This window comes from Scatophagus argus, chromosome 2, assembly GCF_020382885.2.
Source record: "Scatophagus argus isolate fScaArg1 chromosome 2, fScaArg1.pri, whole genome shotgun sequence".
Classification (NCBI taxonomy): Eukaryota; Metazoa; Chordata; class Actinopteri; family Scatophagidae; genus Scatophagus; species Scatophagus argus.
In genome coordinates this window covers 10365262-10379504 of record NC_058494.1, presented here as the reverse complement: position 1 = coordinate 10379504, position 14243 = coordinate 10365262, and the positions used below count along the sequence as shown (strand labels likewise).

Sequence of the window (14243 nt, the reverse complement as noted above, 5' to 3'; positions counted from 1 at the left end):
GAGCATCTTCTGACAGATTATGACTTCAGAAGAGGGTCAGTCAGCACAGAAGCTGTGCCTGGTTTATAGTTGAGGGGAGGGAGGGAGACTGCGGTGTTAGTCTCTTAAATGTTGAGACATGAGATGTTCCTGTGTGTTTGGTAGAAAAGTGGTAACAGAGTATGCAGCCTAAACAAGCTTTAAAAATACTTTAGAATGCATAAACAACAACTGAACTGTATTCTGAACTGCAGACACTTTGCATCGATCATTTAGAAAATTCACACTTGATAAAAAAAAAAAAAAAGCCTCAACTGCAGATTGAATTCAAATGCAGATTTTAGCCCAGGAGTAAATCTGGTAGGAAGTTGTATACATGCATTTGATGCAATGTGGGGTGCTTTCAGAGTAGTTATTTCAAGACCCAGCATTTCAAAACATGATGATGGTGTAACTAGATCAAAGCAAGATAGACGAAATAAAAGTTGCAGCATCGTCTGCAGCTTGCACAAAGGAGAATGAAGACATTTCAGCTGCACTGCTCTTCAGCTGTGTTCTCTTTTATAATCTCTTTTTGACCTTTTTGACCTTTTTTCTGTCTTTCATTCCTAAATCCAGGACCCATCTTTGTTAAACGGGAGAGTTACTCTTCACCATGCGAAAGCTGGAGCCGTCTTAGCCAGACAGGGAGACCAGGTACACATTGGACCCCTTTTTGAAAACCTATAATGGACTAAACTGCCTCTCTTTAGCATATCATAATAGTTGTAGCAAGTGCAGCAATCACATGTAGTAACTCCTGTATTATCTGGCAAATTTTATTGTGCTTATTTTCATCTTTTTCTCTTTTCTCTTTTCTTTTAGGATGTGAGTCTGCACTTTGTCCTGTCTGGTTGCCTCCATGTTTACCAGAGAATGATTAACAAGCAGGAAGCCGTCTGCTTGTTTGTGACCCACCCAGGGGAGATGGTGGGTCAGCTCGCTGTGCTCACAGGAGAGCCCCTCATCTTCACCATCAAGGCCATCCGAGACTGCACTTATCTCAAGATTTCAAAGTCGGATTTCTACGAGTGAGTCAGTCGTTTGTTTGTTTTTTTTCTTTCCTGATTTTTCAGTCCACAGTTAATGGAGTACACTCTGCTCTCCACAGACATATCATTAAATCAATTTATGTGCCTCATCTGCATTTTTGAAAGAAAACATCTGCTTACAAAGAAAAAAATCTATATAGTCAGTATGGCTCATGTTTGTGTCTCTGTTGTGTGCTGCCCCCTGTAGGATCATGAGGGAGCAGCCCAGTGTGGTGCTGAGTGCGGCTCACACGGTGGCCATCCGCATGTCACCTTTTGTCAGGCAGATGGACTTTGCTATCGACTGGATGGCTGTGGAGGCCGGCAGAGCCCTCTACAGGTATCCCACTTCAGCTTTTTCCTGGATGAACATACAGACAAATATTTTGCTTGTTTGTGCAACTCAGCGTCAGATTCATTAACTCTGTGTTTTCATTTATAGTTTAGTTGTAATGGCTGCTGTAATATTTGTGTTTTTTCTCTTCATATCTACAGACAGGACGACCAGTCAGACTGCACCTACATTGTTCTGAATGGACGTCTACGTTCAGTCATACGCAAGGCAAATGGCAAGAAGGAATTAGTTGGGGAATACGGCAGAGGAGACCTCATCGGAGTGGTGAGAACCAGGCTCCCTTCAGTCACAATACCATTCTGCCTATGGGTAAAAGAAACCTCAGCTATCAAAATTAAAAATGGAGCTGAGAATGATGAAAGTTTTCTTCTAGTTCTGACAGTTGGGCATTTGACTTTCATTGTGCTGAATTATCTGTATGATGAGTCTAACATTAGAAAGCTGTTTTCACATTTATTGTTGAGAATATACATTTTCTCTCCGCTCAGTGAAAATCTGATTTCAAGAGGCGGAGCCCATAAACATGATTTGTGATGTCACAAATAGATTTGTGCCTCAGTCCTGGTCTATTATTAAGCACACACAACAGTGTAACAACTTGTGCCCAGCTGTTAAACTTACAAAACTTGTCTTTCTTACACTGGATTATTTAATAATAGTAGTTATTAGATAATTAGTGGTTGAAAAAGACTGTATACTCTATATACTTAGTACTTTCAAATATTTGTCCACCATTTTGACTGAAAGGACAAACTCATCTTGCTTGAATGGTGATCAGTTCTCCATCATTATTATTACCTTATTGATTTAATTATGTTTTTTAGTTCTGAAAGATCTCTTGGTCTTGATTTATTCTTTAGGTGGAGGCTTTGACCAGACAGCCAAGAGCCACCACCGTCCACGCTGTACGAGACACAGAGCTGGTCAAACTGCCTGAGGGAACACTCAACAACATCAAAAGACGATATCCTCAGGTCAGTAAATTTGTCTTGATCTGATTGTGTTTGTGCGTACAGCTGAAATGGTACTGATGCTCTGTGTCTGATTAGGTGGTGACAAGGCTGATCCACTTGTTAGGCCAGAAGATTCTGGGGAACCTACAGCAGGGCCGCGGGCCCTTCTCAGGTACGAAGATGATAAAAAGCCTTTTATGTGCATATAAATGTATGTTTGTATGTTTTTGATCCACTCCATCCACACACTTTGTTCCTTCTTCCAGGTTCAGCCTTGAGTCTGCCCGGTATGACAGCCAGTGCCGATGTCACCAACCCAGCCAGCAACCTCTCCACCGTGGCTGTTCTGCCTGTGTGTGATGAGGTGCCGATCAACGCGTTCAACCTGGAGCTCAGCCATGCCCTCAATGCCATTGGTTGGTTTCTGTTTAGTCTCCCGGTTATACAAGATGTATACATTACAGTATGATAAAATAACATAAACTTGAAAACACATCTGGAAGTTGTACATTCTTTACTTTGTATGTTTGTTGTCATACATTTTACACTCGCTCTGCTTGACACTTGCAGGCCCCACTCTGCTGTTAACCAGTGACATAATCAGGGAGCGACTTGGTGCTTCTGCTTTGGACAGGTCAGTGAGACAACCAAAAAAACATTTCAGTTCTTTTTTTCTTATCACGCATCATCACTAGCACTTTCCAACTGCACCCTGCACCTGCATCACCTTCCACTCTCCTTTGTTTTCCAAATTTAGTTAGATTTGTCTCTGTTGTTCTGTGTATCCCTCTCCTGTATTTCCATATTCATTATTCCTTTCATCATTCCATATCCTCATCCCTGCTTTTCTTCTGTATCCATCAGTATCCATGAGTACCGTCTGTCTGGCTGGCTGGCCCAGCAGGAGGACATCAATCGGATCGTCTTGTACCAGACTGATAACAGCATGACTCCATGGACTCAGCGCTGCATCCGCCAGGCTGATTGCATCCTCATTGTTGGTCTGGGGGACCAAGAGCCTACCCTGGGAGAGGTACGTGTGTGTGTCCAGGAGAGGAAACACGTAGTGCGAAGATATTTCCAGTAACGAACAAACCTTTCAAATAAAAATAGGTACAACTCTTGAGGATACTAACTCTTGTTTCCCTTCTCTTCTCTGCCCCTCCAGTTGGAGCAGATGCTGGAGAACACAGCAGTTCGGGCGCTGAAGCAACTGGTCCTCCTGCACAAAGAGGACGGACCGGGCCCCTCCAGGACAGTAGAGTGGCTCAACATGCGCAGCTGGTGCTCCGGGCATCTGCACCTCAAATGTCCCCGCAGAGTCTTCTCCAGACGCAGCCCCAGCAAGCTGGTACTAAGCAAAAGTTCCTGTCATTGATGTTATATTATGGTTTTCTATACTGGATAGAATCAGGTGACCTCCTGGACAATAAAATTGATTAGCCACTCATTCATAAATGTAAACTAATAACGCAGCCACGAAATGATGATGTGATAAATCAGTGCAGTTATAGTATGAAAAATGTGCAAGAATACCATTGTTGTGTTGCTAAATGTTAACATGAAAGTTGACCCTTTACCTGGCTTTTGTGTGTCATGTTTGTGCAGAGGGAAGTATATGAGAAGGTGTTTGAGAAAACTGCAGACAGGCACAGTGATTTCTCTCGGCTGGCCCGAGTCCTGACTGGAAACAGCATCGCCCTGGTGCTGGGAGGAGGTGGAGCCAGGTGAGCAGGGCCAAGCCACTGCTGTCAGTACAGACATGTAGAGAGCAGTTTGGGTCTCATAAGTCTTAGTGTTTTGTAATAATAACAAAGGAGTCTACCAACATGATGCCAGTGTTATGTAATGTGTCAGCAACTGTCAAACATGTTTGTTTTTCCTTATGAAGAGGCTGCTCTCACGTGGGTGTGATCAAAGCTATGGAGGAAGCGGGGATTCCTATTGACATAGTGGGTGGTACCTCAATCGGTTCATTCATTGGGGCACTGTACGCCGAGGAGAGGAGTGCCGTCAGAACCAAGCAGAGAGCCAGAGAGTGGTCCAAGGTGCAGCACCATGAATCCAATACTCAGCCATTTCTGTCTTGCTCATTTGTGTAACATAAGATTTTTTAACTTTACTCTTAAAATTAAAATAAAAACATCAAGCAGCCTTCAATTCAAAGTCTAGGAGAATGTAAATGATGAGAAATGAAAAAACTATTGAGTTACGTCTCATCTTACATTTCTTTGCTTTCCTCGACAGGCAATGAACTCAGTATTTAAAACAGTCCTGGATCTGACCTATCCCATCACTTCCATGTTCTCTGGTTCTGCCTTCAACACCAGCATTTATAAGGTGTTCCAGGATAAGCAAGCTGAGGTGAGCAACACGAAACAACAAAATTTAGTAGAATATTTATTTCCCGCTGCAATAAACTCTGCCAGAACACAAGACGGTCATGTTTTCGAATCAGTCACCTGTAAAATAATAATGTGGTTTATGACTGTATCCTTAGGATCTGTGGCTGCCATACTTCAACGTCACCACTGACATCACGGCTTCAGCCATGCGTGTTCACCAGGATGGTAAGTGACAGCTGAGCTGACTGCAGGGGCCAACACCCATCTCTGACATATTACTGTTGTGATTGGCTAAATGTATTTTTTTCAAGCTTTAGACAAGTCCGAGACAGTACTTTGGTACATCAGTGTCTGAGATGAGCACACATAAGTACAAACACCCACATATTGATAGACATATGCAATAAAGGGCATGAGTAATCGTTAAAGTTTTAACATTTAACACAACTCAATCAATAATACTGCTCTGAATGACAGAGAACTAATGTGTGAAATTGGCATTGTCATCAATTTATGTTACAAATTAAGCAGTTGAACAGTGAGTAAAGCGTGCAGCAGTCAGTCAGAAATAAAATGGCACAGCAACTGAAGTTATTATTACCTAAGTGAATATATTGACATGTTGTTGAACTCAGTTACATTCTGAAATGACTTTAGGCGCTGTGGCATTTTTTTTTTATACAAGTCCTTAAATATTGTATTAGATGGCACAACCTGGAGCAGCACTCAAAGAATTAATGTGATTGTGCTCCATCAACAATTACTGGAATGCATGCTTCCAGATTTATGATTTAAGGCGGGTATACTCCGAACTAAATTGAAGTCGATGTGTCCTCAAAACTGCTGCTGGTAACGGCTAGTATAGTTAATATAATGTAGATGTGTCCACTTCAGGAAGTGAAGCAAGTCTCTCTGAAAGTAAACAAGTTGTACGCGACAAGAAGCGTTAATACTAGTAAAAGTTACTGGAACTATTTTGACATACCAGTTTCAGTCTGGTTTGGAGTAAGTCGCACAGCTTAAGGCTTAGAAAGAGTTTCATGAAAAATGTACAAATGAAAACACTGCGTAGATGTTGTTATGCTTATGTCTGTATTAGCTGGTATGAAGGCAAAAGTGTTCTGTTTGATTTGCATAAAATTTGCACCATCACTAACATTAGCTAAAGTAGATATAGCCTGAAAGGACACCCAACGAACCCCACAAATCCTGTGTGTTGTCCAGACATTTTCTTTGCCGTGTAGCCCATTGGTGTAGCATAGTCACTGTAATAAAACCTTGTAATTTGTAATTGTGTGAATCAAACTGAGGCATTGCTAATCTCACTGCAGAGACTAGCAGAATTTAAGGTGATTACTGGATTTGAGGGGTTTGCAGGCCTGAGTCCTGCAGGGAAACACTGTGATTGCATCTTGGCATGTGTATGAACTAACAGCTAGAGCAAAGTCTTATCTTCTGTCTGTCTCATTGTTCCCTTCATTTACCTCTCTATGCTGCATTAGTTTCTTTCTTTCTTGTAAAAATTTACTTTCTTTTCTCTCTGATAAATGCCTCTTCTTCGCTCTTCTTAGCTTCCTTCTTTTCATATGCTAAATTGATGAAGCTGTAGTTTTATCATCATTTTCTTGTCCACCACATTTGTGTCTAAATCTATAAGATTATGCCCTGTGTGTATATATGTATCTTATGTCAGGTCTTTCTGTACATAAAGAGACATCACAGAGCTGCCCATCTGTTGGCTACGTCGTAGACAAAATAACACGTGTAGTCGTTGACCACTAAATGCTTATTCCCCTCCCTCATCCATATCAACATGTAGGATCCAGAACACTCCATCTTGCTTTTCCCCCCATCACTCCTTAATGACATTCCATGTTGTTTCTCTCATTCCTTTACCTCCAGTCTGTGCTTTCTGTAGTTTTTCCCTGGTGTGCTTTTGTCAGACATCGCTAGAGTGGTGCTATTCCGAGTATGTCACTTTGGCTCCCGCCACTGAAAAGAAAAAAAAAAAAAAGAGCAAATGTATGCAATTGTTATTGGTGTAAGTTACTTCAGTGTCGTGGCTTTGCATGACATCCTTTGGTTTTAGGCAGTGGGAAAAACTAGCAAGACTGAGATCTGAAACTAAACTCAAATCGCAGAACTTTCCTGTGAAACCTTGTGCAGCTCCCCCTGCAATTTTCTCTTCATTTGACAGTTTGGAGAATTTAGTTAAGCTCCCAACACTTCTTGACATAGTGGACTCTGTCTCTCTTTTTATTCCTCTCGCTCTCCTTCTTTCTCGCTGTTTCCGTCTCTCTCTTTCTCTGCTTGTCTGCTGCCCACCTTGCTTGTCAGACCTGATATCTAACAAAGCTAATACTCTTTTTTTTTTTTTTTTTTTTTTTTAAATGTGCTCATTGAACGCATCAAACAAACCTTGCATCACTTCTGTTAGGTTGTAAAGCTAGTTTACATGCATTTAGTGTCATTCATCTGTCAGACTTCTTGTCATTTATATCACACACTGGTTTTAGTGATGTTAGCCTTAATTGTGTGGTTTGTAGCTCATTCACAAAATTTTGTTGTGTTTATATTTTGGTTTCTTGAAAGTCAGCTATACTTCCTTCAATAGCCTTCAAATAGTTAAATTCACTTGGCTGTAGAGTAGGCCCGGGGGTATGCTTGTATTTGAAATTGGATTAGAATTTTCTGCATTTCGGTTAGACGTCATAGGCATGAGTAAATAATTCTGTCGACACTGTATTGCCCTTCCTCTCTGTCCCACTCCTGGCAGCTTATTGCACTCTCTCTCCTTCTCTATGAAGCTGTTTACACCTGGCGTTAGCATGACATCCAGGTTGACCTGAGGCATCTAGAGGCTTTCTCCCAGGACAGCAAAATAGCAGCATATATTAGTTACTAGTTACTGTGTTTGTTAAATTTGACATTTTACTGTCAATAAAATGGTGTCTTCATAAATTTAGTGTAAATGGTGACATCTGGTGAAACAGTTTGTCCAAACAGCAGCTAAGTATTGGCAGGTAAGATTTACTTTAGAAGTTAATAGGAGTTAAATCTAAGTTGTGTAAGTTTCTCCTCATTCAGTATATTAGACAGCGAGACAGGCAATGTGCTCACTAACATCTGCTGTATACCTTGGCAGGTAAGACAGTCCAAACAATTTCCATCTATCAGATGGCAGGTTTATGGGACTAGCCTCTATGTTGTGGGCATTTCTTTCTCTCTATTTCTTCCTTACTCCTCTCTATTTCCGTATCTCTCTCTGTCTCGCTCTTTCCATCTGTGACATGGAGTCTGACCCACATTTGACGTGTTCCTCCTTCTTCATCTCCATTTCCTGACAGGTTGTGTCTGGCGCTATGTTAGAGCCAGTGCCTCCTACACCCCCTATTTACCTCCCCTGTGCGACCCTAAGGATGGCCACTTGCTTGTGGATGGTTGCTATGTTAACAATGTCCCAGGTCAGATTTTAAACACCCGCACACCAAAACCTCCTCCCCCATCCCCAATTCCACAATCAACCACTCGACTACCCTCCTCCTCTTTCTTGCCCTCTCCCTCCCAAGTTCTCACTCGTAACTAACCCCCCCGGACCAGGTGGACATTGGGAGCCCATGGTTTGGAAGGAAAGACTAAATCCACTGTATGTCTTAGGATTGAGCCAATCTGTGCCTCATCTTTCATTGAAAAAAAGCGAATAGCATTTATCATTCTCTCCAGTTGGCTTTTTGTTTCATACTTAACAGGAACTTAACCTTCCTGTTCTATGTGAGGGTTTGCTAAAGCATGTCTGGACGTGTGGGTCATAGAGAAACGCATGAAGGTTTGGCTTTCTCTGGCCCCCTACATTTTCTAAAATCTTGCCTTCTCTTGTATATCTAATATATGTGCACAAACACAGTTACTCACATGCTGGTAGCTCAGCTTGGCTGACGTAAATCAGACTTGATTGGTTTGGGTTTAGCAGGCTTTCAGTGTGAGATCTGGTGCAAAGACCAGACAGCACTGTTTGTTTTGATTAAAAGAAAGCTGATAAAGTTGAAGGTGACATTTGTGCATCACCATGGACAATAAGGGCTGCACCACGTCAACATTACATCTGTCTGTTGTTGTTGTGGATCATTATGCATTTCGGTGGGTTCCAGTGTGTCCGTCCTTTGGACTGAATTGCACCTTGTTTTCCACGAGGAAGTCCATGTGAAATTGCTTCTCTTTCATTTCACTCATGTCTACCTCCAGGACCACATTCAGTCTCTCCCACACAATACCTGTCCTCTCCCCTGGCTTTGCTTGCTTCTGTGTGCATGCCAGTGTTAAACACTGTGAGCCAATCTATATATTTCTCTTGAATATATATTGATGGCATGTGTTATCTTTTTAGTTTTTTTTTCTTCTTTTGAATCCTAGAGGAATATGTGTTCTGGATCCTGCTGTTGCCAATTGTAGCCCCTGTACAAACTGATAAAAGCCCTTAAGCAACTCTAGAGCAAACAAATGGAAAGCTGTAGGTGGCAGTAATCCCTCTAAAGTCATATTTCAGTGAAAGAATCCTGCCTCAGCATTCACATTGCACCCCTTGCTTTTCTCTCTGGTGCTCCTTATCCTTCCAACCCATGCAGCACCCGGCCTGCTCCTGCCCCCTGCTGGCACTGTGCTGGGTTGCAAGAGAGGGCAGGCTGGGTGCTTCCCTGCCATGTTCACAGAGAAGGATCTCCAAACATTGTCGCAACATTTGGCGTTGCTCTTTCTCTGACATGTAGACAATTAAAGCAGCTTCTTCTCCTCACATTATCATGATTGGTTTCCGCTTAAATATCAGGAGAAAAATCTTATGATTTCATGCTATTAAGTACTGTTGTTGGGACATAGTTTGGAGACCCAAACAGCCTTGGTGCTCTGTGATGGTTGCCATTTACTTTTTTACCTTATGCACAAGTCACACAGGGTCTTTGTGCAAGGTAATGAGGTTTGCAGTGGTGTACATCAGAGTCTAAAGGTGAACAGAACCACAGTCCTGCCCTTTGCAGGGGTCAGCTACCTTCCTTTGTCCGACCTCTCTGGTGTTGGGACTGTGGTCTGTGTCGACACTAACCTGAAACGTTACGCAAACATTATTGAGATGTTATCCCCCCACCCTTCCTCCTCCCTCCTTCCCTCCCTCCCTCCCTTCCTGGTGTGTCAGGCTCTCTGTGGCGTTATGTGCGAGCGAGCATGACCCTCTCTGGGTATCTGCCGCCTCTCTGCGACCCCAAAGATGGCAACTTGCTAATGGACGGTGGCTACATCAACAACCTGCCAGGCAAGTAGAGGTGGTTACCCCCCCACCCCCACCCACCCCCACCAACACACAGTCCTCACCAAGCTCCTGTGTCCCGGAGCAGGTGGGAGGTGGGGTGAGGGACTATTGTCAGGGGTTTTAATCAAGTTGTTTATAGGCTGGGTAAGTATACAGATGTGGGCTCGTTCTTAATGCTGATGGAGGGAAGTCAGGTGCTAGAGGAGGAGAGTGCTGAGTTTTCCCCCAGCTGGATATGGAGCCAGTTTAGACCATCAAATATAACAAACTGTGTCTTAAACAATCACATTTATTATTAAAAGGAGTTATAAGGCCCTGAGACAATATTCTATATTACTAGATGGGGAAAAAGTCAGCAGTCAGAGTTATATTCATAGTGGATTGAAGTGCGTATAATGACAAAGTCTCACTTAAAATAAATACCACATTTAATAGGGGGGATGTGGTATTTGTGAAACAGCCTGATGTCAGAAAGGTGTAGAATTAAAAATGGAGGGAGGGAAGCCAACTGGTGAGAATGATAGTAAAGATTTTGGGGGAGTGGGGTGGGGTTCAAGTTCCTGACATTAAAGCATGATTTTTCATTTTTTTCAGCAAGACACCAGGCTGCTTTGAGATTTATGTCTGTTCCCCTCATGTGCAGTCTTCTGTAGGGCTGGGCAATAAAGTGGTATTATTCAATATTGCTATTCAGTATTATTTGTTTTACACCTATGAGGAGTTTGACCTTTTGTACCACATGAGATATCACAATTGATCATCAGATCATCAGAAAATATCTTCTTTCATGTTGTGATAATGATTTCAACCATATTGCCCGGCCCTACAGTATTTGTTCATCATACTGAAGCTAAATTTTACAATCAGTATTTGAGGGAGAAAAATGCCTTCAGTTCTGTTTAGAAAGAGGGGAGGAGCTGTTTTTTTGTCTGCGAACCATGACGTACATCCTCATTAGGTTAAAATGATCCAGACTTAGGGGGGGAGGTGGGGGTCTAGAGCAAATGTACATATTACTGTGGTGTCCTGTAGTGTACAGTAAGACAAACTGTTTTTAGCTTTCGTAATGGTGCGCAGACGAAAACTCCCCTGAGCCTGTCTCTGTGTGGTTATGGAAAAGATCATCTTCTGCTGATGAAACACGGCCATATTTCACAAAGCTCCGGACTTAGCTTTTGTACTTCGTATGGGAATCGTGATCCATTATCTCCCAAGCGGTACTCCCCTCCAAGCAGTGAGGCTTGTGAAATATGGTGCTTTCTGGGCCCAAAGATTGATCCAACTAAAGGGAGCCTTGTAAAATCAACATCCTTTATTTCTGAATTTTGTTACTGTGCCTTCTCCCTGAAGAATTTGTGCTCCGTCAGCTGCATTTATAGTTGTTCTTGGCACACTGGATCAGTGCTTTGGGCTTGTGGGATGTCGTCCTGTTTTTCTCTTTGAATAGGCTCACACCACAAAAATGCTCACTTTCCCAACACTCTAACAAGTCAATGAGAAAGGTCATCACCTCAGGCCCTGTGTTTGTTGGCCAAGAAAGTATACATCCTCCTTTTTAATTTATTTTTAAATTGCAGTGTTTTCTCTCACTAATTGGCCATAGATGCTCACTTTAAAAAACTGACGTTTTTGTGGTTTAAGTCTGTTTGAACACTGTGGCTCTTATAATGAAGGTTTAAAGAAACCGTTATTATCCTGAAACAGGAGTAATAATAACAGAGAATTTGTTGTCTTACCGTCTTTGCTGCTGGGTTTCGTTGTGCTGTCATCTGTGTGACTTGTGTGTGAATGCGGGTGTACACATTACACGTTCAACAGCGGACATTGCAAGGAACATGGGCGCCAGAACAGTCATCGCCATCGACGTCGGTAGCCAAGATGAGACTGACCTCTGTAACTATGGTGACAGCCTATCTGGCTGGTGGTTGCTGTGGAAACGCATCAATCCCTGGGCACAGAAAGTAAAGGTACTGTACGGACTGGCAGCGTAATGCAGTGTTGACTATTGTTTCTGGAGTTTTTAATACTTCCAATCAAAAAGTGGCAGAGATGATTTTGTTCAGTTTTTTGAGTTGGTCATTTCTATAGCAGTCTCAGACCAGCCTCTTCCACAGGTGCCAGACATGGCGGAGATCCAGTCTCGGTTGGCCTACGTTTCTTGTGTGCGGCAGTTAGAGGTGGTGAAGAAGAGTGCCTACTGTGAGTACATCAGACCACCTATCGATCGCTTCAAGACCATGGACTTTGGCAAGTTTGACGAGATCTATGTGAGTTAATTCATTAGTATTGCCTCTTTTTATTCATTCAGGGATACCCCAAATTTGAAAACATTATTGTAATTTTTTTTTTATTAAATTATATCAAGCAAATGAGAGCACAGTGAAAACTGCTTCTGTTTCACAGTTGTATTGATTGGTTGTTGCTATCGCCGTTGCCTCATTGTACAAAGAGGATGTTGCTACTCTGGTATCACTCCGTGTGCTTTTGTTTTGAAGGCTACAGCCATGTTCAGACCGACATTAGCACTATATAAAATGAGGCAACGAGCATGATTGCCGATGCTGAGGACTCTGGCAAATAAATGGCAGACTCGTCTGCCCAAAATCACCAACCTGACAAATCTTTTGCTTCAAAGCATTGCCACCATCATCTTATATAGTGCTGCACTGGCCAGCTGCATACCAAAACACCTTCACTGAGACGGAGGATAAAATAATTGCCATCTCATATATTACAAACCGCTGCAGTGCACTGGTGTCTGATAAACCATCAAAGTCACGGATCTTTTACACAAGATTTACAGTTCTGTTTAATGTGTGAATTCCCGGTACGGATAACAATAAAAGCCACTAGCAGGGAATATGTAGTAACTACAAGCTTCAGCTGTGCTTCAGCTGTGCTCCTGTTGCACCTCCTTATTTCTATTCGTAGAACAGTCCGTCTTATATTCATAAAATCCAACTTAGCCCCATGCTGTCTGGGTTTTGCAGCTTTCTGTCTATTTCTGTCTGTCTAATTGTGTATTTGTATGATTTGCAGGTTGTCAGAAAAGGCTAACATCCCACAGACGGCACATTTTGAAATGGATGTCTTGTTCAGTGCATTTAGAGTTAGAGAGTGTTTCCCCTCTCTACTTACTTTATGTAAAGTACCTTCCATTTGTCCTTGTATTTAAACTACTTCAGGATGTGGGCTTCCAGCATGGGAAGTTGTTGTTTACTGGCTGGGCCCGAGGCGACATTATTGAGAACATGCTGAAGGACCACCGCTCAGCCGACTACAACGACAGCAAGAGGACTGATGTAAGACGAGCACACAAACGCACATATACCATACATGATGTGTAATACGGTTGATCTATAACTATGCATACATGTACGTTCAAAGTCAACATTATTGCGTACATATGTAATAATTATTTCTTGTCTCATAGTCCTGCACGTGTCCAGGGGCTGACTTCACTGACCTTGCAGAGATCGTATCCAGGATAGAGCCAGTCCAAAGCTATGTAGCCGCAGAAGGTGAACGATCACTCATCAGTTCATTACTATGCAGAAGCGATTCTTTTTATACATCAACTTCAAAGTTGTTGTTGCAGCAGAGTCCTCTAGATCCACACTTCACTTTCAAGATCATCTTGAATTTAATCATTGTAATAAATAAAGGGCAATTGCTTTCACCTGGCCTGTTTTATTGAAATACAGTAGGGGATGTCCCTGATATTTTATGGGTGCTATCCAAACCCAGTGGATCACCTGTGCTATTAAATCTCTGAGTAATAGCTTCTCTAAATCTTTCCATTCAGGAGAGGAGTCTGACTGTCTGACGGAGTATGAGGAAGACGGGATGGACACGGTGAGAGAGGAGGAGGGGGAGGAAGAAGAAGAAGAAGCAGAGGACCCTGAGGACCACTCCCCTGGAGAGTGGGGCCAGAATGGAGTCTTTCAGACTGTGAGCACACACAATAACAGGAAACATGACGTGACTGATCCATGTTGAATACAGTTTATTCTTAAATGTCATTTTGAAATTGAGTCCATGTTCCTCCTCATACTTTCCTTCAATCGATCTCGTTTTTAGTGCCACAGCAAACCTTACGTAAAATTATTCTATTGAAGTGCACAGATTATGAATTTGAGGAAAACAAAGTACTGGTATTGTTGGAAAAAAAAAATAGTATTGGCAGATATCCTGGTTTTGGAATCAGGAACAGATTGGAACATTTACACAAAAAGATGAAAA

At 42.3% G+C, this 14243-nt stretch overlaps 1 protein-coding gene across 4 annotated transcripts in view; it reads left to right on the top strand.

The window, feature by feature from the left end:
* pnpla6 (patatin-like phospholipase domain containing 6) overlaps positions 1 to 14243 on the top strand; it is a 28883-nt gene that overhangs the window by 12444 nt on the left and 2196 nt on the right. For 2 of the 4 annotated variants that reach the window (XM_046408194.1, XM_046408204.1), the window contains exons 16-36: positions 598 to 675; positions 844 to 1049; positions 1258 to 1389; positions 1545 to 1668; positions 2265 to 2378; positions 2454 to 2529; positions 2624 to 2773; positions 2928 to 2991; positions 3222 to 3390; positions 3526 to 3708; positions 3966 to 4084; positions 4249 to 4405; positions 4605 to 4721; positions 4858 to 4927; positions 8050 to 8166; positions 9888 to 10004; positions 11820 to 11968; positions 12116 to 12268; positions 13187 to 13303; positions 13435 to 13522; positions 13807 to 13952. In XM_046408194.1, coding sequence (XP_046264150.1) covers positions 598 to 675; positions 844 to 1049; positions 1258 to 1389; positions 1545 to 1668; positions 2265 to 2378; positions 2454 to 2529; positions 2624 to 2773; positions 2928 to 2991; positions 3222 to 3390; positions 3526 to 3708; positions 3966 to 4084; positions 4249 to 4405; positions 4605 to 4721; positions 4858 to 4927; positions 8050 to 8166; positions 9888 to 10004; positions 11820 to 11968; positions 12116 to 12268; positions 13187 to 13303; positions 13435 to 13522; positions 13807 to 13952 — 2646 coding nt within the window. The remainder of the gene's footprint in view (positions 1 to 597; positions 676 to 843; positions 1050 to 1257; positions 1390 to 1544; positions 1669 to 2264; positions 2379 to 2453; positions 2530 to 2623; positions 2774 to 2927; positions 2992 to 3221; positions 3391 to 3525; positions 3709 to 3965; positions 4085 to 4248; positions 4406 to 4604; positions 4722 to 4857; positions 4928 to 8049; positions 8167 to 9887; positions 10005 to 11819; positions 11969 to 12115; positions 12269 to 13186; positions 13304 to 13434; positions 13523 to 13806; positions 13953 to 14243) is intronic. The other 2 variants (XM_046408213.1, XM_046408221.1) reach the window with 2 other exon arrangements.